This window comes from Triturus cristatus, chromosome 12 (assembly GCF_964204655.1).
Source record: "Triturus cristatus chromosome 12, aTriCri1.1, whole genome shotgun sequence".
Classification (NCBI taxonomy): domain Eukaryota; kingdom Metazoa; phylum Chordata; class Amphibia; order Caudata; family Salamandridae; genus Triturus; species Triturus cristatus.
Genome location: NC_140595.1, coordinates 519,136,835 through 519,163,045, shown reverse-complemented (window position 1 = coordinate 519,163,045; position 26,211 = coordinate 519,136,835). Strand labels below are relative to the sequence as shown.

Sequence of the window (26,211 nt, the reverse complement as noted above, 5' to 3'; positions counted from 1 at the left end):
ACATTAATGTAGAAGGCATATAACCTAAAGTGTGGCCCAAACAAAGTGCCCTTGGTAAGCTGAGGGACTGTAAAATGCTGATTTCTTTCAACAGAAGTCGCTTCCTCCCACAACATTCCAGTTGTGTGAGTGGAGGGGACTCTGTGCCACTAAACAGTGTTGGGCACCAGACCCTGCTGATAGAGTATCAAGCAAAGGGTGCTACCAGAATAATCTGACCCATGCTCCTCACCGATGGCTTATGGGGGTAGTGCACGTGGAAAACAGGAAGGGATGTACATAGCGCGGTGGGAGCACATAGAAATCTATGAAGAGGGGGATTGACTATGGATATTACTCATCCAGTGAGAACAATGTGAGTCCTTAATGCCACTTGGCAGAACAAACATTGAGAAAAGCCATCCAATCAAGTATGGACAACTGAGATGGACAACAAAGCCACCATGAGCTTGGGACTAGTTTATTGGCATTACATGTTTCTTCAACCATACCATGACAAATTGAGACCCAACCTGCAAGGATCCAGTGCAATTTACAATGTAATATTCTCGTGTTTTAAGTAATGGCAGCCCATAGTATTTTAGAATACAACTTCGGAATCCTTAAAGCCTGTACTGCACCAGTCTCCTTGATTAAACTTTTTTTGTAACCCCATGTCAATCTAGCTTTGAGTGTTTTGTTAAACTGCATTGTGAGTACCAAAGCATCTTTAAATGTACGGATTACTAATTTAACTTGCTTGAATAATTTGTTCATTTAAGATTGCGAATGTTGTGTTGCTGTGGGATAGTGGGCAGGTTGTGGTACATCAATTTGTTCTCATGTCATGGTAAAATTGCAGTGAGTGAAGTATTTGCCAATATACAAGCACTCTTAAGCACCCTCAATAAGTCTGCCCCACCTCTGACCTTTCTACTAGTAAATATCCTGCACAATGACCCCAGATAACTTGAAGTCAAACTGTCAGTACCGTAGGTACCAGCCACACTTAATTGTTATGGTCTACTGTATATTAATCCACGCTTTTATCTGGCATAAAAAGCACGCCTCTGGTAAATTATGTACGTTGCAGATTGGGTGGTATGTACATTTTGTACAATGCTATGTCTTGAGTACTTCTATACGCAGTCCATAACTTGATCTTTAACTAAATAAAATTAATTTTTTTAATGTGTGAAAATCATTGTAAGTGAGCTGAATTTTATAAAGAAGCTTTGGTAGCCAACATTTTAGTCCTTTGCATACCAGTCGAGAGAGATGTCTTTTGCCACTCACTATATTAATGAAAATATAATTTGTTATGTTCCTTCTCTTTAGGGTTTTAAAATGTCTTCCTGGGTAAAGGTCACTCGGGGACTGACTCAAAAGCCACCTGCTGTGGAGAAAAGGTGAGTAATCCATGTTTGATTTTAATGTGTTATATCAGTTTGTATCCATCATAACTATTTTGGCCTTATCACTATAAAATAAATATTACACTTCCTATTGCTATACACTGATATAGCACTATGCATGAATCAATGCCACAGTCCCATGGCGTGCAGTTTCGTTATGTGCTTACTTTGTGAAGCAAAATTTTGAAAAAGCTGCAAAATTGAGGGTGTGAACGTCTAGTTCTTGCTCCATCCCATTTTTGTTATCTCAAAATAGAAATTTGATGCTTGAAAAGATTGTCATATACATGTAATAGCCTAATCTCCACAGTAGTTGTGTTCCTGAACTGAAGCTTGAAGCAGTGCTTGACATACGCCATATTTGTTTCTTTCATTTCAGGCCTAGACCTGGATGGATTCCACGGCTTCTTGAGTAAGTGTCTGAGATCCAGCAGCGATTTGAAAATAATACTTAGTACAGCCTTACCCAAGCGTCTAGATACCCTACTTGACAACAGGAATTCTTTTTTTGCCCCCCCCCCCCCCCGCCACGTTGTCCTTAACCTCACCCCTCAAATGACCCCCAACTGTCTTTCTATCGTCCCTTCCCCACATGGTAGATTATAAGTCTATAACTCAAATCTCTCCTGGTGGGAGGGGCAAAAAGCCCACTAGACATATGCACGTTTTTTTTTTTTAATTGCTACAAGCTGTGGGGGTGGCCTGTCTGCACCTAGCCTCTACCTCCAATATGACCCCAACAGTCTTTCTGCCCCAGGGGACTAAAGGAACCCCGTCTTTTTGACAAGATGGGCAATTCAGTTTTAGCTTTTTTTTTTTTTTTTTTTTTTTTTTTTTTTTTTTGGGTGTTCATATGGGTAGCTGAGTTGAACTAAGTTCCAAAATCATGAATGGCAGCACATTTTGGGCACAGGACAGCTGCCACCTGGGGAAACCTACCAAACCCAGACATTTCTGAAAACTAGACATCTAGGGTGACACGCTTCCCATGGATCCCACAAGGTTTTCTTATGCAAAATGCCCTGCAAACCACAAACTTTGCCTAAAAATGCACATTTTCCACAACCTATCTACCGCCCAGCGTTCCCCACTTGTCTTGAAAAAATTCTACCCCATTTCTGTGACTTGGCCTAATGCCCTCGACAGGCACAAATTAAACCAGGGTAAATGAGAGCCGGTTCATGAGACTCCAATTGACTTTGGTTTGCTGCTTGTCTGTCGCGTGGCATACCACCCTTAACTCACCTGGCAGGCTAGTTTACAAAAATGTACAGGGTTGCTAGGCTTCCATAGATCCTGGCTGAGCTAGGGTCCAAAATCCACAGCTACCCACTTTGCAAAATCAGTTTTGTTTTGAGTGGAAATATGTGATGTATCCATGTTGCATTTTGGGCTGTTTACTGTTGCGGGCAGGAGGCCTATCCTCACAGGTTGGGTACCATTTTCATCAGAATACTTGGGGGACTGCCGGGTAGAAGGACGTTTTTGGCTCTCCACATATTCCAGAACTTTCCGCCACAGAAATGTGAGGAAAATGTGGTTTTTTTTTTGTTGTCAAATTTTGATGCTTGCAAGGGATTTTGGATAAACCAATCTGGTGAGAGCCACGCAAGTCACATGGATTCCCAATGGTGTCTAGTTTTAAAAAGAAAAATGTGTTTACTAGGTTGAGCTCTGGACCAAAATCCATAGCTACCCACTTTGGAAATAGCAGGTTAGTTTTGAGTGTGCAAAACACGATACATCCATAATGAGTGTAGGGCCACTACCTGTTGCGGGCACTAGGCCTAAATGTAAGCCAGTATGTGAATTGGCCCATACTCTATACACAATCAATGTATGTATGTGGGTTCTTGGAGAAGCTACAAATTCTGTATATCCCCACGGCCAAAAGGGGCTGAAGAGTGTTATGTGACATTGCTTTTGTAAAATTGTCCATCGTGACAAAGTTACAGATGAAAACATTGTCCCAAATGGCTGTTTTTTCCTGCTCATTTTCAATATTTATTTTAACAGTTGGTTCCTTACCGAATTCGGAATTTTGTCTACTTTTCAGAAATCTGTAGCTTTTTTGGATCACCCATGGGTTTCACACTGGTTTCCACCATAAATTGGAAGTATGTCGAAAGCACCAAAAAATAGAAAATATGGGCTACTGCTTTGAAAAATGTGGTAAAAGAATCCGTTTTTTTGATTCAGCTCTGAATGTTCCTGAAAGCTGGGAAGATGGGGACTTTAACACATCAAACTGTTTGTTGATGCCATTTTATGAAGAAGTAAAAAACTGCCACTTCTATCCAGAGTGTGAAGTACCCCAAATGGCAATTAAAAAAGCCTATCACTGGAGTTAAGGGTGTGCATTCTTGTACGCCAGCATTTTCCCCCTTTTTTTAAATTTTCTTGCTTTTTATTTTTTACAGTTGAAGTTGGATAATTGTAGGGTTTTCATTTGCTTTAAGTTTATATTGTACTGTTATTTTCAGAATCCTTTCTAGGATCATGGGGCTTCCCCAGCTGTAGGTGACGTGCCTGAGCTACTTTTCAGCAGTAAAAGTTTAAATTTTTGAAGTTGTCGCAAAATGTACATGCATGTCCTTTCTCACATGCACCTGCAAGTTTAACCAATCAAGGGTGGCTATTACTTTGATTACACACCCTTTAGGCTTTTAGCTATCATTCATTAGAAAGATTGGAACAATACGAACAAAACTACTGTTATTGTGCTGAGGTTCAAGGGAACATAGTACTGTTTTACACAAAAGGCAGAAGCCAGTATTTTTCTTTCTAAGGTGAACTGTGTATGACATGGGTTCATGTGGTGCTTGCTTTTGACTATGGTGTTGAACCTATATAAGGTTGACTTACTTGCTTTTTAGGTCTTGCCTAGCGAAAGCAGCGCATGCGCTGCTCCTCGCTATTGCGAGTACCTTTTTGAATCGAGTCTCCGAAAGCCTTGCATGCACGCGCAGGGATGGACAAAGATGGCTGCTCTTGTAATTTGTCCAAACCGAACAGCATGTGCGTGCATGTAAGGGCAGTGGACATCCTGCCGCCTTCTTGTTGAACACGCGTGCTTTCACTTTAAACACGGCATGGTTAAAGTGAAAGCACGCCGCCATGTGCGCGCACTGCGCGCCAGCCCAGCCAACCTCTTGTTTAGACTGGTTGTCATAGTTTAGGGGTTCGGCTTGTTTTCGGTTTGTTTTTAGGGTTCTCAAACACTGCTCTGTCAATTCACGATAATCCAGACTCAATGTGCCTGCCATTTCAATGCAGAGAAACCCAGAGCTCCACTCCACCTATGCACCTCTATCCTCAACCATACACCCAGGTGTCTTTTACCTTTCTGGGCTCCAACAATGCACTGGCAGGAACCAGTCAGCCTTTCTTATGGTGGGAGGGACTGCAGCTCCCACAAAGTGCTTCTATCCAAACCGTAACACTGCCTGTTTCTCAACACCGTCTTACAGCTGCCAATAAGCAATGAGGGGCCGAGAAGAAACTGAAATGCATTGTGCTCATAGAAGGACAGAGCAGGTCCGGGCGCCCAGGCGCGTTGCCACAGGAAATGCTTGGGGGGGGGGGGGGGGATGGGGGTGGAGATTGGGAAATGCTTACCCAGACGCAGAGCAGTTTGATGAAACCACGAGTTCAGTAGCGAGAGTGTGCCGCTTTAAATGGCTGTTTTACTTTGCCTTCTAATCAGTCCAACATTCATCACTACCTCGCCCGGTCAGGAAAGCAATCTTAGTTCCCAACTGCACAGGGAATTATTCCGAGCACAGGCCTGGGCACGAACAAAGACGCGTCTTATTCTGTTCCTTTGTAGGGAATTACACCCACCTGGCAGTAAGAGGGAGGGGGAGAGCCCTGCACGCTTTCGCACGCCCCCGTGAATGGGAGAGGGCCTTCCGTGATTAGGGGACAGGAACTCCAGCTACCGTGCACTGGGCGGGTGGGGTACTAGGCACGCCACGGCCCAAGCCCTACTGTCACCCTCCACAGGACTTGAAGTAGGCCGGGTCTCACCGGTGCTGAGCACCCGCAGTTTTTAAAAGGGGGCCTCGAAACTGGTCCCTTTTGGGCTCTGTTTTGTGCCCTGGCACAGGCAGTCCGTTTTTTCACGGACTGCAGTGACAGCAGGCGCATCTGTGCGCCAGCTCACAATTTTCACTTGTGGAGAATTTACGACATGACGTCATGCCAGGTGAGCCTTGTAGGGGAAGGGAAATCCTTTAAAGAGTCATTTTCTCTCTGGATTTCCCTTCTCTTTTTGAAACTCAGGAGCAGCAACATTGTCGTGGTGTCACCAGGGCTTTAAGTGGAAGTTTATTCAATATTCTATAGAAGCCATAGTTTCTGCTTATTTATCTTGTGCAACTAACTAGCATTGACAACGCCAACAGTCCCGACTTGTTGTAGGTATGATGATACTTGTTGTATCATATATCTGGATGCAATGACAAACAGCAAAATACAAGTCAGGTGGCACACTATGCTGAGCACAGATTTTTAGAGTACCAGTTTTAAACCACGCACTTATTTACATTGCTCACGCCTGTGCAAAATAGGTACAACGTCTGAGATGAACAGAGCAACTGCATAGGCCGGGTCTTCAGGGATCTCTGAAGCGATGTGGCCAGAGATCAAGCGGCACACAAACGCGGCAGAAAAGTTATGTTCTATTAAAATTGGCGGGACACAACGCTACCGTTGGAGACCAAGAAGAAGAGGACAGCGTGGAAGGGGAGGCAAGCGGGGAAAGAGACATTCAAGAGGACAGCACACTTGCAGAGAACAACCCAGACGGGCATTTGGAACAAGATGGACTTTCTACGCAGGGCGAGAGCACAGGGACCATTCAGGGTGGTTTTGCTCCTCCTTTGAGCAGTACAAAGGTTTCATCTACTGAGGGTGCCCTAGTTCTTGATGCAAGTAACCAACCTGCCGGATTGAAGATTACCGAAGTTGCAGAAAGCACCGACCAAGATCCTGCCCCAGCTTCCATAAGCAACCATAATGATAAATGTATTGTTGACTGGGGGGGACATTAGCCGAAGCCCTATCACTCACCACTCACCTGATTTCCAGGGTCCAGCAAGCCACAGCCAACGGGGTGCAAACGCTGCATGTTTCTTCCGCCAGGCCCACGACCACGGCCGTAGCAGGGGGAACTACAGCTCCCGTGAGCCCCTGCGTTGCTGCACACTTCCGGACAACAGCGCGCCCGGAGGCGCTATAAAAGCATTGGCTCCCTCGGTGGAGCGGGGGACATTAGCCGAAGCCCTATCACTCACCACTCACCTGATTTCCAGGGTCCAGCAAGCCACAGCCAACGGGGTGCAAACGCTGCATGTTTCTTCCGCCAGGCCCACGACCACGGCCGTAGCAGGGGGAACTACAGCTCCCGTGAGCCCCTGCGTTGCTGCACACTTCCGGACAACAGCGCGCCCGGAGGCGCTATAAAAGCATTGGCTCCCTCGGTGGAGCGGGGGACATTAGCCGAAGCCCTATCACTCACCACTCACCTGATTTCCAGGGTCCAGCAAGCCACAGCCAACGGGGTGCAAACGCTGCATGTTTCTTCCGCCAGGCCCACGACCACGGCCGTAGCAGGGGGAACTACAGCTCCCGTGAGCCCCTGCGTTGCTGCACACTTCCGGACAACAGCGCGCCCGGAGGCGCTATAAAAGCATTGGCTCCCACCGCGTCGCGGGACGCGCGCGGGCGGCGCCGGGCTGAGCCCGGGCAGAGGGCGGGCCGTCTGTGGCCGTCTGTGGCCGTCCGGGGCCAGAGGAGGCCGGGACGGGCCATATCCTTAACATCCGGCATTACCCTTTCCACACGAGGGTTACAAGGTACTGTGGGGAACTATTATTGCGTTCTTTTATTGATTTGGGGGTCTGGGTGCGAAACGATACACCATGCCATCCAAACTTGTACTTAAAAAGCGTGTCCAAGGGGCACGTGCATGTGCCCCAAAACAACAAGCCATTTCAGGAGTCTCTGGGGTTAAACTCCCAACTGCAATTGACTTAATGCTCCAGAAAGCAATTGGTGTGGTCACCTCGGAAATCGAATCAACTGAGCGTCGCCTTTCCCTAACGCCTGACCTCTCAGTTTTGGGGTCGCCTGTCCACCAAACTGCCCAAGATCTGAACGAAACATTCACTAGCCAGGCTTGCTTTCCATCGATTGTAACCACGCAAGACCAAATAAATTCACCGATGGCTAGTGAAGATTCTATACCTAGACCACCGAAAACTAAAGGGAAAAGGAAAGCTACTAATGTTGGTAAAAAGCTTAGGAAGACCAAGGGGAGTCCCTGCAGGGAAACTACATATCCTACCAACCATATTCCTGACACTACCATCCCACCACCACCCTCTCAGGATATACCATACCCCGCCTGGGTGCATTTAGTGGTGACTAATATTATTGACCAATGCAGGACTATTATAAAGGAAGAAATGACCCCTATTCTAAAACTAGTTCAAAGTCTTTCGAAAGCACATACCGACCCTCCCTGTAATTCAAAGCCAAGTACATCCACTACGCAAAATACCGTTCCACCAACACCCCAGCTACTACCACTAGACCCAGTGGTTGTTCAACGTAAGACTGGGCAATTAAAGGCAACCCAACCCTCCCCACTACCAGAGGGACCCCCTTCAACTACTGGTACTAGAAAAACCCCTTTCCATGCTTGTCACGTACAAGACTTGTGCCCCAATAACCAAAACCCTGCATTACAGACTACTAATACGAATGAGCCCCTAGTCACTCCCACCACAACCCGAAGAAAATCTATGGAAAACTAGCCTGCAATTACTGCTACTAATCCTCCTACGATTAATCTTCCTCCAGCTGCATCTCCGTATGTCACCATACTGACCGGGGTCCCCGAACTTGGAGTAGGTACTAGAGAATTGTTGACTGTGACCTAGGGAGACCGGTTGCCACTGAAGGTACTCTGGAGGATCGCAAAAAGGAACATCGGGTGAATCCATCTAGTGATTATGCTAGAAACTCGCCAGAGCCTGACGTGGCTAAAGGCATTGATTCGACATCTGACTTCCCTGAACCCAACCCTCCAAGTGTCAAAGCTCGATAACTTGGGACATTTAAAAGCTGCTCAGTGCAACCTTAAATCTCACAGTCTAATAACCTAGTCAGCAGGTTATGGGATTGACTTGTCCGCAGAAGCCGAAGATGGCCTCATAAGTATTGACCTACGTTGAGAAATGTAACTAGGTATCTGCTGCAGTAGCCACTAGTAGTTCTCACAAGTATGATGTGGTGATGTGTATCAAAGGTCATCTGGAGAGAAGCCTCGGAAAGAGCAGGGTTCAGTGGGAAAAGAACAGTGTTCAACGTCTCAATACTCCTTGCAAAGAGCAGAGTGGGGCGATTAGGGCCTAGTTCCCCCCCCCCCCCCCCCCCCCCTAAAAGGACGTCTGCTAGAAGAGCACCATGCACGGATTACCAAGCCTCCACTCGATGAGACCCCATATGAAGAGCGAGAAGCGGAGAGTAGTGACAAGCCGCCACAGCACAAGATGGATCACAGAGACCAAAATCCAGGGAATGGTATCAAGAGATCTTGAAGAGGCTACGCATAAAGATCAGGATGCAGGTAAGATTCTCATTGGGAGAGAAACCCATTTAAGGTACAGGATTCGGGAAACTGTACCAATCGCCCCTGGATTGAGACTGTACAAACAGGAGCATAATTCAGGGGGCATTTGTAAGTTTTCCTAAATTGAGTATCCACCGACAAACGGATGGAGAGAACCATGCCCGGGTTTCTGAATGTGAAAATTCGCAAAGTAATGAAGAGAGCCATCACAAGCTGCATGGGGGTGAGCTCTTGGCTTCTAGATTGGGATGCAAATAGTTCCACAATGCATCTGTATGAAACTCAGTATACAATGTAGATGGGGTGTTAGGCTGCCTTTGGATGAGACGTCGTGTATAGACCCAAACAACTTCAAAGCATGTCACGGCTTGCCCCTGTAAGGAAAATGCAAGACTTAAATGGAGGTAACAGTAATAGGAACTTTCAGGCTGAGAGCCATGATATAGGCAGTTATTCAAGCAAGAGGTACTCGCCATCTCAGAATGAGCTCTGTAGGGAACAGAATATTTGGAACCATCCAAGCCACCAGATGTAGAGACCCCACATAAAGAGCGGCCTGTAGGGAATGTCGCCAAGCTTTCTTTTGCTGATAACCCATGTGAAAGAAGAGAATGCAGGAGATGGTAACTCAGGATCCTGGACTTGAGATCCCATGTGAAGAGTAGAGTCTAGAAAGTGATACCTACACTGTGACACTACGTAAAAACTCATTGATTTAAACCTACATAAAAATGCAGGGAAAAACTACACAATGTATCTTTATGAAATCCTACACAAAGAAAATATAGTGAACAGTACTAAAAGTTCCCACATTAAAGCTTCTCATAAGTTACAGAATTTGGGTTTTGCCATGAAGTGCTGTTAAGATGGGACATGTTCAGTCAATCAGGGAATTTTTAAAGCGCGTTGTCTGTTTCTTTTATCTCTCCATCCCCCAATTGTCAGTGTTGCTTTTTCCCCCTCCAATCTTCTGTTGTCTATGATGCTTTTACCCGCTCCCAGCCTCCATTGTGCGTGTAGCATTTACCCCCTCCCACACCTCATTGTCCTAGTTGTTTTTAGGCCCTCCTACCGCTGTTGCCTGTGTTGCTTTTACCCCTTCCTTTACCCCTTCCCACCCATTTTTGTCTGTGTTGCTTTTACATCCTCCCCCCGCCCCCCTTTGTCCATTCTACTTTTTTTTCCTTCCTTCTTCCCCGTTGTCCGTGTCGCATTTTCCCCTCTTCCGCTCTCCCCTTGGTTTGCCCTGTCCTCACCTGCCGTAAGAAAAACAAGCATTGAAAATGCAATAGGTCTCACCGTTTATTAAGTTGCTTTGCTAATGGTATTGTATAGCAAAGGAAACGACTTTAACTTAATAAAAGGCGAGGCCTATTGAATTTTCAATGCTTGTTGTTTTCTGCAGCTCAGCTTACTAGAACTTAAATCAAACACTGAAATTCAATAGACCTTGCTCAAATGTACTTATGCATGCACATTGCGTTTATACATACTTGTGTGTTTCTCTGTATTACAACATTAAGGCCAGGCCTGCTGTCATCACCATGGCTTGTTTAAAAAATGTTAGTTTGGTGAAACCCTTTGGCCCATCCAGTGCTTGCCTAAACCACTGGAGACTGACTCGTCCCCCCCCCCCCCCCCCCCCCACACACACTGCTTTTACCTACCTGTAAACAGTGCATCTTAAATCACCCCCAGTCTTTATTGGTTAACATTGGGCACCTGACTCCCAATTTGACCTCGGCTCCCAGCCACCCATTTGCTGCTGGTGCTGCAGTCTTCGTGCTAACTTGAACCTTGCCTTCTGTTGCCCTGAAACCCCGAAGACTGGATTTGTAAGTTGTGTACTTGCCTACAAAACTGCTTTCTTGTTTTCCTCCCATAGTGCAATTTTTCAGTTCAACAATGTTAGCCTATCTGTCCACTTTTTAAAGTGAAAAGTATTTCTTATAAAAAAAAGTACTCATTTTTTTAATGCAGATCTTGATCTTAAACCTAGATAGAAGCGTATTTTTCCAAAATTGGTGTGGCTCCTTTTTTTTGTCTCATTTGTTAATCACTTATTCAGTATGGCCTAATTCAAGCGATTGGTTATCATATGCAATATGATTCTTTTTAAAATGTTTGCTTTCTCAATCCTTTGAGGAGAAGTTCCTGACTTTTGGGATTTTCATGTATTTCAAATTGTTTCTCAACCCTTGCATCGTCACTTTGAGTAGGTGATTCGGTATATTTCAAAGTAGTGATTACAGAAGCAGGTGGATGAGTGCCAGATGTTAACACAGGAAATAATCACAACAGGAAATAAACTCAAAGTCGTAAGTCCCATGCTTTTACCTTATTTGATGGCTTGGATCCCTGAATATAGGACAGCAGGTTTGATAGACTCTTTTCTCAATCGTGGGATCTCTAGTGGCAGCCCTAAATATTTGAATAGTCACCTTCACGTGTAGGGATCCTATGGCATTAACCACATATAGTCTTCACGTTTAGCTACATTTTCTTCTTTTCACACTTTTTAGGTCTCGCCTAGCGTTGCAGCGCATGCGCTGCTCGCTCGGCGAGATTGATTTTGAAGGAGGACTCTGAGAAGTGGGCATGAAACCCTGCCCCTCATTTCCATTGGCTGGCGTCACCGTTTATGCTGAACGGTGGCCTGCCATTGGAAATTAGGGTTTTTGGTTGACGTCCTTTTTTTCCGATCCGGACTGGGTCGCCTGCTTTGCTGCTGTCGCCAAGCACTTATCTTTATGGGGTCATGTGTTTCTAATTAGAAACACATGGCCCCATGAAGACAAGATCGATGCTTGCATTTTGTCAGATTGAGCCCTCAGGTCTGTTTAGTCGTTCACTTATGCACGCTCTATCATTGTTTTAATATATGTATTACTGAAGGTGTAAAACTTCTATGTAAATCGCTTTGGCACCGCGATGGCGCTATATAAAACCGCTAGTAGATCACAGGGTTGCAAGATTGGCTTCACTTTGAGGCAAATCGCCCAGGAACGGCTCCTATTTCACCATGGCATTGGTGGCTCTCACTCGCGCTGACTGAAAGCCCGGGGCGGCTGTGCCATCAAACTCCTGATGTCTAAGTCGCTAATGCCAAATCCTGTGTGGAAAATTCCTCGAAAGCTGACCAATGTGGGTCATTTTTCACGCGGACGCACGTGGACCGCCACCTGCAATGTCACGAAGAACGAGCCATACTCGGCTGGCTTTAATAGGCCTGATGTAGGAAAACTCATTTCATTGACCGAGGCAATCTTTGTGCAGTGTATAAGAATGAGTTTAAATTACTTATGAGTGATTGTGCTGAATTCTATTATTTGTGTTTATTTGGTATTGGGCAAGAGGCGGGGGATTGGGGCAGGGGCTAGCTTAGCCGGCAGCGAGGCGCTTTGGCAGCGCCATAAATCACATCCGGACACGTACTTGCGATACAACGTGAATGGTGCAGTTGGAGCCTCGACGCCTAGCCGTGTGCTTCCCTCCGCCCACGGATACTCTTCAAGTAGCTAATAAACTACTGGACGTGCCCTTGAGATGGCATTCAGCGACCCGTGCCTATACCAGAGTTTCATTCACTAGGCGCATGGTTCTATCCCCTGCCTCAGGGCAGGCAGTGCTTAATTTGTGAAACAATAAGTGCCGGTACGCACAGGCAGCACCCCCGAAGATAGTGATTCCACCTAGTTTGGTAAGTGATTAGGCAAGGTATATTCGTTCCGGTAACTGATGACCGATTGGCTATTGGGGTTGGGGTGTGGAGGGACGTCATTATGTGCCCTTCTGAGGGATGCCTCTAGGTTCAGGCCTGCACAACCCCTGAGAGCACTGTAGTTGCGACTGCGGTCAGTCCCTTTCCTACCAGTGGTTGTGTGTTTCTCCGTGTGATATGAAGCTCGCAGTGCATGTTGCTCCTACAGTCTGGCTATTTGCACTGGTTTAACAAAGGCCCTAATGCAGCGAGAGGACACAGCAGTCGCACTCAGTAGGGGAGGCCTTTCTGAACACAAGCCTCGCATGGACCGTCTGTCAGCATGTCATGCTTCAGCAGGGGCCTAGAGCAGGCCAGGCTTTAACGGAAACCCCTTGGTGCTTTAACAGCATATTGTTGTGAGGCTGAGGTGGCGGTAACATCCACCCCTCTGCATGTGAGGCACTAACAGCAATGCCCTCGTCATGTGAGGCACTAACACCCACCCTCTCTGCATGTGAGGCAGTAAAATCCACCTCTGCATGTAAGGCCCCTAACAGCTACGCCCTCGTCATGTGAGGCAGTAATAACCGCCCTCTCCATGTGAGGTATTAATAACCGCCCTCTCCATGTGAGGTATTAACAGCAACGCTCCTCATGTGAGGCACTAACTGTATGTGAAGCAGTAATGGCTCCATCTACATGTGAGGCACTAACCGCAATGCTCTCGTAAGGAAGGCAGCGACCACCACCCTCTGCATGTGAGGCATTAACAGCAACGCTGTCATGTAAGGCAGTAGCATCCACCCTCTGCTTGTGATGCCCCAACAGTCTCAACATGTGAGGCGGTAGCAACTACATTCTCTGCATTTGAGGCAGCAATAACCACCCTCTCTGAGTGAGGCATTAACAGCCACCCTCTCTGAATGTGGAGAATAGCCAACACACTCGTGCATGAGGCAGTAAGAGCGGCACAGTGAACGCGAAGCAGTTACAGAAACGTTTGTTCATGTGAAGCAGTAGCAATCACCTGTTTAGCTCTTCAATCTTTGAGAGCTATTCTTCCAGCAAATAACATACCAGTGACTCTCCAAGCAGGCGTGATGGCTATCAATTTATAATGCATGAGAGCTTGTTTTCCGAGTATAAAAACTCCGCTCTAGTTTCTTTATTACAGTCAAGCTTTGACCTCTCTAGTCACTTGTAATAAGAAAATGATGTACCTGCTCAACTGTAATAGCTTATTACAGTTGAGTTGTGATGTCATATTGTCTAATGCTAGAGCCAGCAGCCAAGGTAAAAGGCAGGCCAGGGGGCATCTTCACAGTTTAAACAATAACAAGCATTTGCAATGCAATAGGTCTTGCTTTTACATGAGTTTTAGCTATTGGCATTGTAAATCACAAACGTTTATTTTTTTGGTTTATAAAATGTAAATAAAAGGCATTGTCATTTACAATGCCAATAGCTTATACTCTAGTAAATGCGAGACCTATTGCATTGCAAATGCTTGTTAAAATTGATTCAATGGAGGTAATCTCAGGGTTGCACCAATGCCCATTTAATTTCGATTTTTTATTTTTAATTGAAAAACAAATTCTGCAGTTTGCATTCCGATAAGCTGCATATTTGCACTGCCTTTTTACACACCGATATGTTGTAAGGTACTCTAAGATCATGCATGTAGGCAGTGCAGGAGATTGAGCAGAGCTGCTCAGTCAGTACTGGATATTAGTGATTTTGACAATTGTCATTGATATAGGAGTAATCTGTGAATTTAAATGAGTGGGCTATGGAAGAAAATGTGGAGAATTTCTGTTTTGAGTGGGGGAGGGCAATGCGCTAAGCTTAAGCCCTGTTGGATACTCCTAGTTAGTGTGCATGTTATGTGAATTGTTATGCTGCTGAAGCAAAGTAAATCTAGTCTGGAGTATTGTCTTTGTCCACAGAGATTCAACTCCTTAAGGAGAAAAATAAAATATGTACTTGTGATTTCCACTGGAGTGCTCCACAAAAGAAAGTTGCTTTCTTTAGCATAATGTTTTTGTATAGCTGAAGAGATTCATTTGATTTCTGTTTTTTATTTTTACAGCATAAATCCATACAAACCTTATCAAAAGAGTGATTACTCTGTGCCAGATGGATATGCAAAGGAGTTTGAAGAAGTTAACAGGTAAAATGGAATAAATATGTATTACAACTCTCTCATGGCATACCTTAGTGAGCCTCTGCTTTCTGGAACTTAATAACTTGATATGTGAGGTACATTCATTTACACTCTTAGTACCTCCGTTAGACCCCCAGTGCCTCAGTAACCACAAAGTTGAAAGGCCTATTATGAGGATGTAAGTTTAGAGTGAAAATAAAGACCCCTACCTTCTGCTAACTGGTTTTCTGGTGAAAATCAAAAATGCCATACTTTTGTTCACTAAAGAAAATTTTAATTGGACAACTTACGGGAAGGACTTGTATCAGCGGTTTAGGCTTGCTTTCTTGGTGATGTATTTGCTAGCCAACCTTCTAGTTGGAGAGTGGATACATGTAGGTAAGAAAATAACGTAGACCAGTGTTGTTGTTGGTATTTATCCGCATTTCTTTTGAGTATTTCAGCCATGTTGATTTCACCCTTCTCATGCAGACTCTCAACTTACACTAATTGCCTTCTTTCTCAAAATGCATCCTAAACTCTCATTAAGAACCACAAATACAATATATCTTTATTTAAAAGACCTTGCATACATTTTCTGTCTTTAGCTTGATGGATTTTTAAATAAGCAATTTACATGGGCAGTTTGTCCACAAGAGCTGCCATCTTACCCAGTCTTCATCACACATCTCTTCATTGAGGACCTTTCACAATTGGTTCCATCTTGCTTTTATTTTTTTAATAGCATTGTTTTTATTGAAGCGTGGGTGTATATATGTTATACATTGGCGGTTGCCACTATGTAGTTCTAGTTAGGTCACTTTCTATAAGAAGTACTTTTTAGGTCTCGGCTAGGCAGCGCATGCGCTGCCTTGTCGAGAGATGCTGTATACAGTATAGCGGGGGAAGCTCCGCCCACTTTCCGCTTATCTTTTTCATTGGCCGAAATTCTAAATGCTGCAATCTGATTGGTTTTGGACAACTTAATCCCGCCTGCTGACGCCCATGTTGTCATTGTTGTCCTTCCACAGTTATCGGCCCCTTTACTTTTAAAACCGTTTTCTTCCCCTGCCTCCCCCCCCATTCCTTCCCGCAGTCCGTGATTTCTCAGAGCACCTCCACCCCCTTCTGTTCGCACCTTTTTTTTAACGCATGTACCTCCGTTTAGAATGCAATAGGTCTCGCATAAATGCGAGTCCTATTGCATTTTAAATGATTGTATGTCCTCTGATTGGTGGGTAAACTCGCACTTGTATTTTGTTTCGCATGCCGAACACACCGTATGCCATTATTTGTAAGGAGACCCGGCGCATTAGCGCAACTTAGTGTAACAAGAGGAGGTGGCGAAAAACTGAGCGGCCAACTTGTTTAGTTTGTGTTCCCCCGTTCATGCCTCGTCGCCGCACGCAGTGTGGTAACCTCTTGCTGACCCCACCCTAAACCTTAGCCACGGGAGCTGCTCATGAGCCAGCCTCTACCACCCGGGAGAGACTGGAGTGGCGAGGGCAAGACAACAGAATACAAACCAGTCTGCCAGCAGGACCCAAACCAAAATGGACCGGGCGAGATAGCCCATCGCTTCCTTCGTAGCTCTGAAGATCAGCATCCGCACTGGAGCCGCCGGCCCGCGGACCGAGGATGATGCCGGTAAGTGCTGCCCTATTGTTAAAGCTTGCTAACTCTTAGCAGCACGGCCAAGTCAAACATGATATGTGCGGGTGTCCAAACCGGTAACAAAACTGATTCCAGCAGGGCCTCCCAATATGTATTGGTAAATATTCACTTGCAATAGGGCTTTAAGTAGGATGAAAAAAATAGGGGGGGTGTCTCCCTTAGGGGCGTGGCCAATGTGATTGAGGGCATGGCTTAAAACACTTATGCTAAAAATCCATAGTGTGCGCCCAACTGGTATTTTACTGTTTTTGTCCATTTATCCGGGTATAGAACAGAACAAGTAACATTACATGTACAAATGAGCACCACCTGTGATTTCGTTCCTCAAAATCTTCAGCAAAGTTCTGGAAATAATCAGCCATACCTTATATTAAACCTGCTTCAGTTCCTGTAGACAAGAATGTGGTGTAGGTCTAGAGCTACCGACCTTCGAGCTGAGCGCGCAGGTTTGATCCTCACACCCGCTCAACATACTGGGATTCAACACATGACCATGTTCCCATGTGATGTTACGGGTGCTCATGTCTGCCATATAGAAAACTGACAACTAGTCACTGTAAAGTTTCATCAAAAGCAGTGCCAGGTGCTATATTGACGAGTTAAGTTTTGCCCCCCCCTTCCCGGGTAGGGTAAAAATGAAGAGACCAATTGGGACCAGTTTCAGCAGCCCGTCGCCAGTAGTTGCGGAGGTGGCTGCCATTTATGCTGGTGCGGCTTTTGCCCATCTGACACGGCACCCCCTCCATTAATTCTGCTTCAACCCCTATTAACTGCCAATCCTCCAACCCATTTCAGCGGGCCCTCCTCCCTCAGAAGTATGAGGTCTGGCAAGATACAGGGCAGCCTAAAATTCACCCAAAAATGTGGGAGAAAGGCGAATGCAAACCGGACAGAGAGCCATTGACAACCCTCAGTAGCACAGGAGTTAAATCAGTTACAGCAATAGCTCAACAGCCCCCCATTACAAGGGGCACAAGCATAACAAAGATTATAGACTTCGTAAAATCACCCATAGAATTGGACCCCCACATAAGGGCCAAAAATACATTCGACCTCCCTCACCGCTGGTATCTCCGAGCAAGATCTTGCCTGAGTGCAGCTAGGACCTGGTCGAAGATAGTGAGAAGCAGGCTCACAGCCTCACCTACCCTCAGGCGCCTCAGATATGTCCTTTAAGAATCTTCTACTCGTCAAAGCACAGGTGCATACAACTTATCAAGATCAAACACAGGGCGAATGCATCAACACTTCCACAGCCATGATGTCGCCAACCTCAGGACAAAAAGGCCTCAAACAGCCGTCAGACGCAAGCCATAAAGACTCCCTCATGGCCCTCCATTCACAGTTTAGATAATGCACAATTACGTGAGGCACCCAACAACTCTGTTGTGTGAGAAGAGCTTCTGCTTAGTCCCTTCGAACAGTCCTTGCAGTTACTTCCACCCGATAGTAGATTCATGCTGCTTACTTTATACATTTAAGCATAAACAGGCTCTGTTTGCTCTCTCCTCAGTCCCGTCACCAATCGGTTTCTTCTGCTGTTCGCGAATTGCTGCATAATCGTGCCTCATGCTTTGGTTGAAATCTGGAGTCTAAAAGATATTTTGACAATATATATGCGCAAAATGCCCTCACCCCCAAGTGTTTCGAGCTACACCTGGTATTTCTCAGTGTATGTTTATTTTCCTACATATTGACTGATTGAAGGGTCTTTGGAAGGCGGCAACCTTTGTGGTAGGCCCTTAATCAAAACATTGGCATTAGTAGCAAAAAAATTCGGATCCGTTACAGATGCTCAGCCTCCGTCATGATGCACTTTGACCTGGCCATGCCTTCCCAGACTCTAGTTGGATCTCAGCCCATAGGGGGCTGCAAATGAAGCCTTGGAATCACTGTAACTGCTGCCATTGCTGACAATCGTCACAAATTCCCAACAATAACTCTTTTCCATTTTAGAAGGATGAGTCACTCAAGTTTTTCTTGTCGCCCACCAACAGCAGGAGATCAGGGCTCTGATAAAAATGCTTTGATAGCTGAACTTTTGTCCCATTGTCAATTTGTATTTTTAATTGATGTCCTCATCCTGAAGCCGTTTAAAGTTGTTCTATTTGGGTGCCTCTGTGCACAAATAGCATTCTGCTGCATGATTATCAACTTTTCATGGATAGATTATACTGCTCGGAGGGTGTCTTGCTGAACTCTGCTTTTAGAACTACCTGATTTCTGATACTCCTTTATCGCACATTACTGCATCGGAGTATGGTTGCCTCTCTGCTGTGCAGCCACAGTTTTTAACCAGGAGGCACGGTTTCTTTTTCAGCTGTCTGTTCTTCCTCTTACTTCATAGTACAGGAGACAACAGTCTTCCATTTCAGCCTAAGGCAACTCAAGGTCACACAAACTGGTAAAGAATGGCTGTTACTTGACAAAACTCATAGGAACTGCTTTGGGGAAATTTGAAGACACCATTTCAGTAAGATTGGGTCTCGTGTATAAATCTGTTTTGCAAGTGCATTGCTATCTGCTAAATTAATTTTACTAGTCAGGAAAGCTTTTCCGATTTGTCAAAGGGGTAATGCTTCTAATTTCGAATTTGTGCACTCCTTCCCTCTCAGCATGCAAGTTAGCTTCTAAGTTAAAGAACAGTAGGGGCCATATTATCAAGAACGGCGATATCGCCGTTTTAGCTGCAGAAAACTACCGCTAAAGCCGGCGATAAGGGGCTTGATAATGTGCCCTTGTGAATTCAATAGAAGCCCAGGTTTGATGTTCTTCACACGAGAACCTGGGCTTCTATTGGACTTCACAAGCGCATATTATCAAGCCCCTTATCGCCGTTTAAGCTGCAGTTTCCTGCCGCTAAACCGGCGATAATGTTCTTGCCGTTCTTGATAATATGGCCCCAGATGTTTCAGCACCCAGGCTAATGTGTTGCATTGCTAAATACATATAAGGTCCCAAAGGCGAGACCGATTGCATTGCAAATGCTTGTTTTCATTTCACTGATAACTTTGGTGCCATTTGACGAATCTGCTTGAAACTTGGAAAAAAAAAGCTAATACAGCTTCCCTCTTCCATGGAAAGTTTTGTATTTTGATAATCGACATAACCTTTGATCACATGCTGGATACATAGCATGTATCTGCTCAGTCACCTACTGTTTGGTGGAGGTTTCTCTCTGTGAACTAGTATTCCCCTTCCTAACAAAACAAGCATTGGCATAGCCAATAAGTCTCGCCTTTGGGACCTTATAAGTGTTTAGCCATGCAACAGTTGCATAACTAAATACTTATAAAGTCCCAAAAGCGAGACCTATTGGCTATGCAAAGCGAAAGTGATCACGATCACGAAAGTAAGCGCGGTAAAGCGCGGCGCCCCCGCACTGTAGCTCTAGGCTGGCCTGGTAGCACTTTTTGGAGCCCTCTCAATAAGTCTCGCCAGACCAGCGCATGCGCTGGGTCAGGCGAGACCTAAAAATGCCTCTATATACTTCAGTGGGATTACCCTCTATGAAAACTTTGAATACCCTCCAAAAAGAGATTGTACTCTATTTACCATAACAGGATTACCCCCTCAAGCCTTCACATGATCCACAGATTTAAGTGAAGAGGTTGCCATGTATGCGTTTGCCACTGAAAAGACACCTTCTGCTAGGCGCCGTTGAGAACCCTCCGTAGTTTGGTAAAATCCACTACACTTATTTCTGAAATGGGTACAATGGCATGCACCTTAGAGCTATGCTTACAACGCCAGTGTGAGATAAACCATCTGAGTAAGACACACCTACATTCTCCATTATTCAGAATTCTTCAGTGCCTCAAAGTCTTCAGCAAAGTTCTGGAAATAATCAGCCATACCTTATTAACGTCCTTGTTATTTAGAATTTGTTTATATCATGGTATTAAAACTATTTAACATGGGCTCTTGCCGAGGTAGCCACTGGTGTTTAATCTATTGCAAATAGGGTTTGAAACATACCTCTGCAATCCACATCATGTGCATTCAGCCTTTACCATGTTAAACATGGAGTATTATGTGCACCTCAAACTTCAGCGATTTGTAAATGTTGTGACATACATGCTTTAAACACGTACAATCACACATGCTGTGCTGTTTCTATGCTATATACCCACACATACACACAGAGTAACTCTATGTTGTATAGGACTAGGGTGTCAATTAACGTGATGAGTGATGTAAGGTCATAAGCAGAACATGGCGAGGGCTTTTGCTTTTAAACATTCGTATTTATCTTGTACCAACAACTAACTGCAGTGTTACTTTAACCATGCTCCTCCCACCCCCCCCCCCCCTCCCCCCCAATAAGCAGTTTATTACATTGTTGAGTGTTGGGGATCATGACTCCCAAGAGGCGAAGCCTTAAGTGGATCATGATGCCTCATCCTCCACTATGGCAATAGCATATTATCTTTTCTTTGTCTGCATATATGGTTTATCATGGGTTGTTTATGTGCATTTGTTAAAAATATATTTTAACCAAAACTTAACTGCAAAGTGTTAAATTGAGCTGAAAATGCCCATGACCATTGGGAGAATTCCATGCCTTAAGTCATTGTATCATACAAATTTGAGCCATAAAACCTTTTTTTCTCATGTGAATTTCATTCTACTTTGGTAATAAACTTGACGGTGGCCTTTGCACTGCACTAATAAATGTGAATATGCATTGATTACTACAGTTACCACTGTGTAGTTCTAGTTCATTTGCATTTTCTGTTGAAAAGTCTTTTCTTTCATTTGCCTAGAACTTTTGACACTATGCATGGATCTGCACCAATATTCATACGGTTGGCTTGGTCAGTTAATGAGTTAAGAAAATTGTGCTTCCTAATTTTATGGCTTATTGGAAATTTTACTCGCACGTACAGAAACGCTTAGCAGATTTTTTTAAAGTAGCAGTTTCCTCAGAAAATGTGCGTTCATTGGTTTGGTGGAAACCTGGTTAATTGCTTTAGAGAGGACCTTTAAAACGAGCATTGGCATAGCCAATAGGTCTCGCCTTTGGGACCTTATACGTGTTTGGCCATGCAACACTAAAGATATTGTGCTGGATGACTAAACATTTATAAGGACCCAAAGGCGAGACCTATTGGCTATGCCAATGCTTGTTTAGATCACGTCCCCCACAAGCACCTTGAACCCCTCAGTCAAGTGATAGAACAGGAGCACAGATCTAGTATTTCACCATTTTACTGATTTCCCTGAGTGATCTAGCATTTAGTTCTGCACTGTCATTCTTCTGCCCACGCCCCCCCCCCCCACCCCCAGTTCCCTTCCGAGCGTCCCCTTTGAGGCATTTCTTATTCCACTCACCATCTAAATGGGTGGAAATGTGTCGGTTTACTGCTTTATATGGAGGACATTTCAATTATGGTACATATAGACCTGTTTATGGGCTTTCGATTCTTTCCAAAACCTCATTACTTGGCCATTTAGTGCACTTTATGTTTTTTACTGAGACAGGTCTCACTCAGATATATCTCTTGTTACACTCCTCAGTGTGAATCAGTTTCGAGGCTCGTGGGGGCTTGTGTCACGAGCGCGTGAAGGGCAAAGAGCATCACTTCCGCACTCCCAAGTAATCTGGGGATTGAAGTGGCATACGTGTTCTGTGGACCCTTTCATTGGCGCCCCCCCACCCCCCCCCCCCCCCCGTGTGCCTCGAGAAGCCCCGCACCAGAGAGAAGCGAAGAGACAAAGTCCAAAAAAGAGGCACGGAGGAGGGAAAGGAAAAAAACAAAAACATTAGTGATAGATGGCAGGGGACAGGACAGGAAGGAGGGGTGGTAGGAAGATAGCTAGAGGGAAGGGATGAAAGAAAGGCGGGGAGGAAGCCAGTATGGGCGGAAGAAAGACTAAGCAAAAAATAATGGAACGGATGAAGGAAGAAAGGGAAGACGTACATATGGGACCGAAGGAGCAAGTGGAACAGAATCAAAAACAAAGCGGAAGGAAGCGAAGAAGGAAGCTCGTATGGGAGGAAGGTAGAGGCAAATGAAACAAGTGGGAGGGGTGGGGGAGTGCAGCCGAGAGCACACACAGTATTTCCCTTGCGGGAGCGAGCAGGGGCACCATCTGTTTGAAATGTAATTACAAACAGATGGTTTCAAAGCTCGCTCCCGCAAGGTAATCGCCAAACGTTCACGCGTTGCCATTGAAAGCAATGCAATGGGTGCACGTTTTTGGCAGAAAAAGCTAATCGATTTCAAGAGGTCTCCTATGCCTCGCATGCGCGCTGCGTAGGCAAGACCTAAAAATGTGTGGACTTGGTTTAAAATGGCAAGTCTACAAATCGCAACTGCTTTTAATTAGGTTTGAATTTTTTAACACATCTAACCGGTTGAGAAGAGTTGAATTTTTTTTCCCAACGTTTTTTAAACTTGGAATATAAAAAAAAGTGTTTTGTTCCGTGGACAATGAATCCACATCTATGCGTGGTGGTACCATCAAATGTACCCTACAGTAGGGTAGTGCTCTGGCACACTCTGGTGCATAGACAAATTTGCAAACCTAGTTTTTGAGAGAAAACAAACAGGTAAGAGTGCTGCCATTCTGTGAAGAGCAAAAAACACTGGTTTGTGCTGAATGTTTTTGTCTTTATTAAAATCCTGAGTTTTGAAAAAAGTCCCATTTTAAAAAAAAAAGAAAAAAAAAAAAAAACACGCGACTAACCAAGTGTGCGCGCAGTGAGAATAATTTGATAAATCTGTAGCGAAAAAGTGAAGTAACATAATGGGGGTTTTCATTTGCTGTAACTTTATATCATAGTGGTATTTTCAGAATCGTCCACCTCGGATGAAAGAGTTGCTCCGACCGTCGAGCAGTGGGCAAGAAAAAACAAGGTTGACCTAAAACGTTGATTTTCCCATGTTCGTTCCCAATGAAAAGTTTCTTCTTAGATACTGAAATAACGCATGAACAGAATTACACCAAATTTGACAGTACTTTACTTGGAAAGCATGCTTATTAGGTCTGATCCTACTAGACAGAACAGCTGTCTGGTTAGCTAACAACAAATTGGACATTTGGAAAGCTTCCTGGGAAATGCATTCCACCCATTACTTACCCATGGCTTTGTGATTTGCTTGCTTTCTATTTGCTGGCTTTATTTGTTTTAGCTGTCCAGCTTCAATTAGTACCTTCTGTGGCTCATGCCCTATTTACTGGTTTTTTTCTGCTAGTACTCCATTTCTGTAAACTTGCCTTCAAATCTGGCTCTCATCCCATTTGCTGTGCATTCACAGACGGAGGTCAAATGTCAGGCTCGGTCTTCCAAGAGAACTCGAGGTTTACTTTTCTTTCTCGGATTTCAAAGTGAGAGAATTTGTGACAGTCATGCTGGCTACTGGGGGGTGTGCTGGTGGCAGGATGTATGATGTATTTTTTTTCTAGCGCAAAACAAAATGTAAATGTTTTAATGAACTATGCAGATATTTTAGAATTGGCAAAGCACAAATATAATTTTTTTTTGAAATTCTGTAGTGTGGTGGAAACAATTATTTTATTACAATCTTAACAAATCAATACATTAGGTGTTAACATTTCCACACATTGTTTGTGCGCTGTATACTTTTATGAGTAAAACTGTACTTTGTGCAAATGTAATGGTCATTTCAAATGAAGATGTGTTGTCTGTAATGGCAGTGCGCTAACACACAAGCATACTCCCCTTTACCCTACTGTGCCGCAAACCTTTCGCCACACTGAACAGTTACCATGCCCATGTACGACATGATTAAAATGTTGGCAAAGCCAATGGTTCTTGCACAGGTGAGACCTATTGGATTTGCTAATATATATTGGAACCAAATAATTTTTCCCTTTCTGTCCTTCACCAAATTACAGTTCACCTTCTCTCTTGGTTGTTCATCAACATTTTCACTTGGAAAATCATTGAAAAGGACCCTTTGAGTACCCTGATATGGGGGAGGTTGACACACTGATATATTTTACATGCCTCTTATAAGAGCTTGTTAGGGGTGCTATCTGTGAAGTGCGATCAATCAAGCAGGCATTCGCACCTTGAAGCTGTTTGCTTACTGCCTGTGCATTTTAAGGGTGGAAATATACTCGTATGCCCAGAACCATAGACTCCAATCACCAGGACAATCTTGGAAGAAAGAATAATAATGTCCCCATGTCTGCATCAAAAGTCTGAACGCGGTCAGTAATGCCTTAGTTTTTGTGCTGATAATAACCTGGTAATCAGTTGATTGCAGAATTCATACACTTCTTTGTCTCCGCAGTACACACGTTAATGTGTTCCTGCTCAGAAACGCAAAATATGAATACCTATGGCATGCCGATTACGGACCCGGGGGCCAGAGACCACACATCTCAGCTTCGTTTGCATCAACATGGCTGCCCACGGTTCTTGCGGACCAGGAAGCGCTCAAAGGTGGCTGTGCATTCCGCAGCGCAAGATGCCGGGTCTGGACCCAGGGGCCAGAGAACACACCTCCCGGCTTCCCTAGCAGAAGCAAGGGTGCCCACGGTTCTATGGGCCAGATTGCTCTGAAAGGTGGCTGCTTCCTCCCGCAGTGCGTGATGTACCCAGGCGTGTGACCGGGCTCATAATTTCATGTAAGAGGCTGGGCTGGGCTGACTCTCTTCCATTTTGCTCCCAGGAACCTGTATGTCATACTTGGTGAGAGTATTAATATCAATTGCCATTTATTTTTGGAATGAGCATGGGCACGAAGAAAGGTGGGGGTCTCCTGCTCTCCCTTCAACAAAATCTACACCCTTTGATCAGATGCTTCAAATGGCAATAGGGGTAATTGCCACTGAAATGGAACTTACTGAGAGGGGTCTCTTCCTGGGTGGCGGTGACCCCATAGTGGACCCTGGCTCTTCATTTCCACTTCCCCTCCCTAACTACTATTGAGGCCCCCGACCAACCAACTAAACCAAATGCCGTCTGTAGCAGGATGGGTAATCGATCTGTCCTCCAACATAATAAAGGCTCAAGTTAGGAAAGTTCAGTGGGGGAGTTAAACCATGCTCCCAAAAAAGGCCAAATGGACTGTTAAGAGGAAGGCAAATAATGACGGAACTTTTGCTGATCATGTACGTACTCTGTCTGGAAGCTAACTCAGAACCGCATTGGTTGGACAACTTCAAGGCAGCTCTGATAGACCAGGTCATGGGAATAATACTGAAACAGTTGTCCCCTGTTTTGGTCAAGCTGGCAAATATTGACACATTTATTTAAACAGCTTCTTAATTGTGCCTAAATAAGGACCTTTTGCCCCTTGGGAACAAATGACCAACATGTCCACTCCCAGGAGAATCAAGATATCCTTACCCCAATAACATTGTTGGTTCTAGCAAAAAATTGCCAATTTAAACTAAAGGTTGGGTCAAAGAAGTTCGGCCTATTGTGTTGCGAAACCTGAGCCAGGGGGATTGCAAGAGAATGGAGGAGGCAGGGCCCCCATTAACAGAAATTGGGAATCTCTCTTTATTCAGCTTACCCCCAGCAGCCTTTCTGTATGTGGTGGCGATGGCTTGTGTTCCAGTGCTAAGGGACGGTAAAGTTGAATCCCATATGCAACTTAAGACTCGGTGTCTTAACCGGTTGAGAAAGTATAAGGATTATCCGCCTTCATTGGGTAATGACCTTATTCTCACTCAC

The 26,211-nt window shown here is 44.8% G+C and overlaps 1 protein-coding gene across 4 annotated transcripts in view; it reads left to right on the top strand.

The window, feature by feature from the left end:
- Positions 1–26,211, top strand: part of LOC146776170 (uncharacterized) — a 160,745-nt gene that overhangs the window by 31,688 nt on the left and 102,846 nt on the right. For 2 of the 4 annotated variants that reach the window (XM_085638317.1, XM_085638315.1), the window contains exons 2-4: positions 1,318–1,388; positions 1,774–1,806; positions 14,826–14,906. In XM_085638317.1, coding sequence (XP_085494443.1) covers positions 1,327–1,388; positions 1,774–1,806; positions 14,826–14,906 — 176 coding nt within the window. In that variant the 5' untranslated portion in view covers positions 1,318–1,326. The remainder of the gene's footprint in view (positions 1–1,317; positions 1,389–1,773; positions 1,807–14,825; positions 14,907–26,211) is intronic. The other 2 variants (XM_085638316.1, XM_085638318.1) reach the window with 1 other exon arrangement.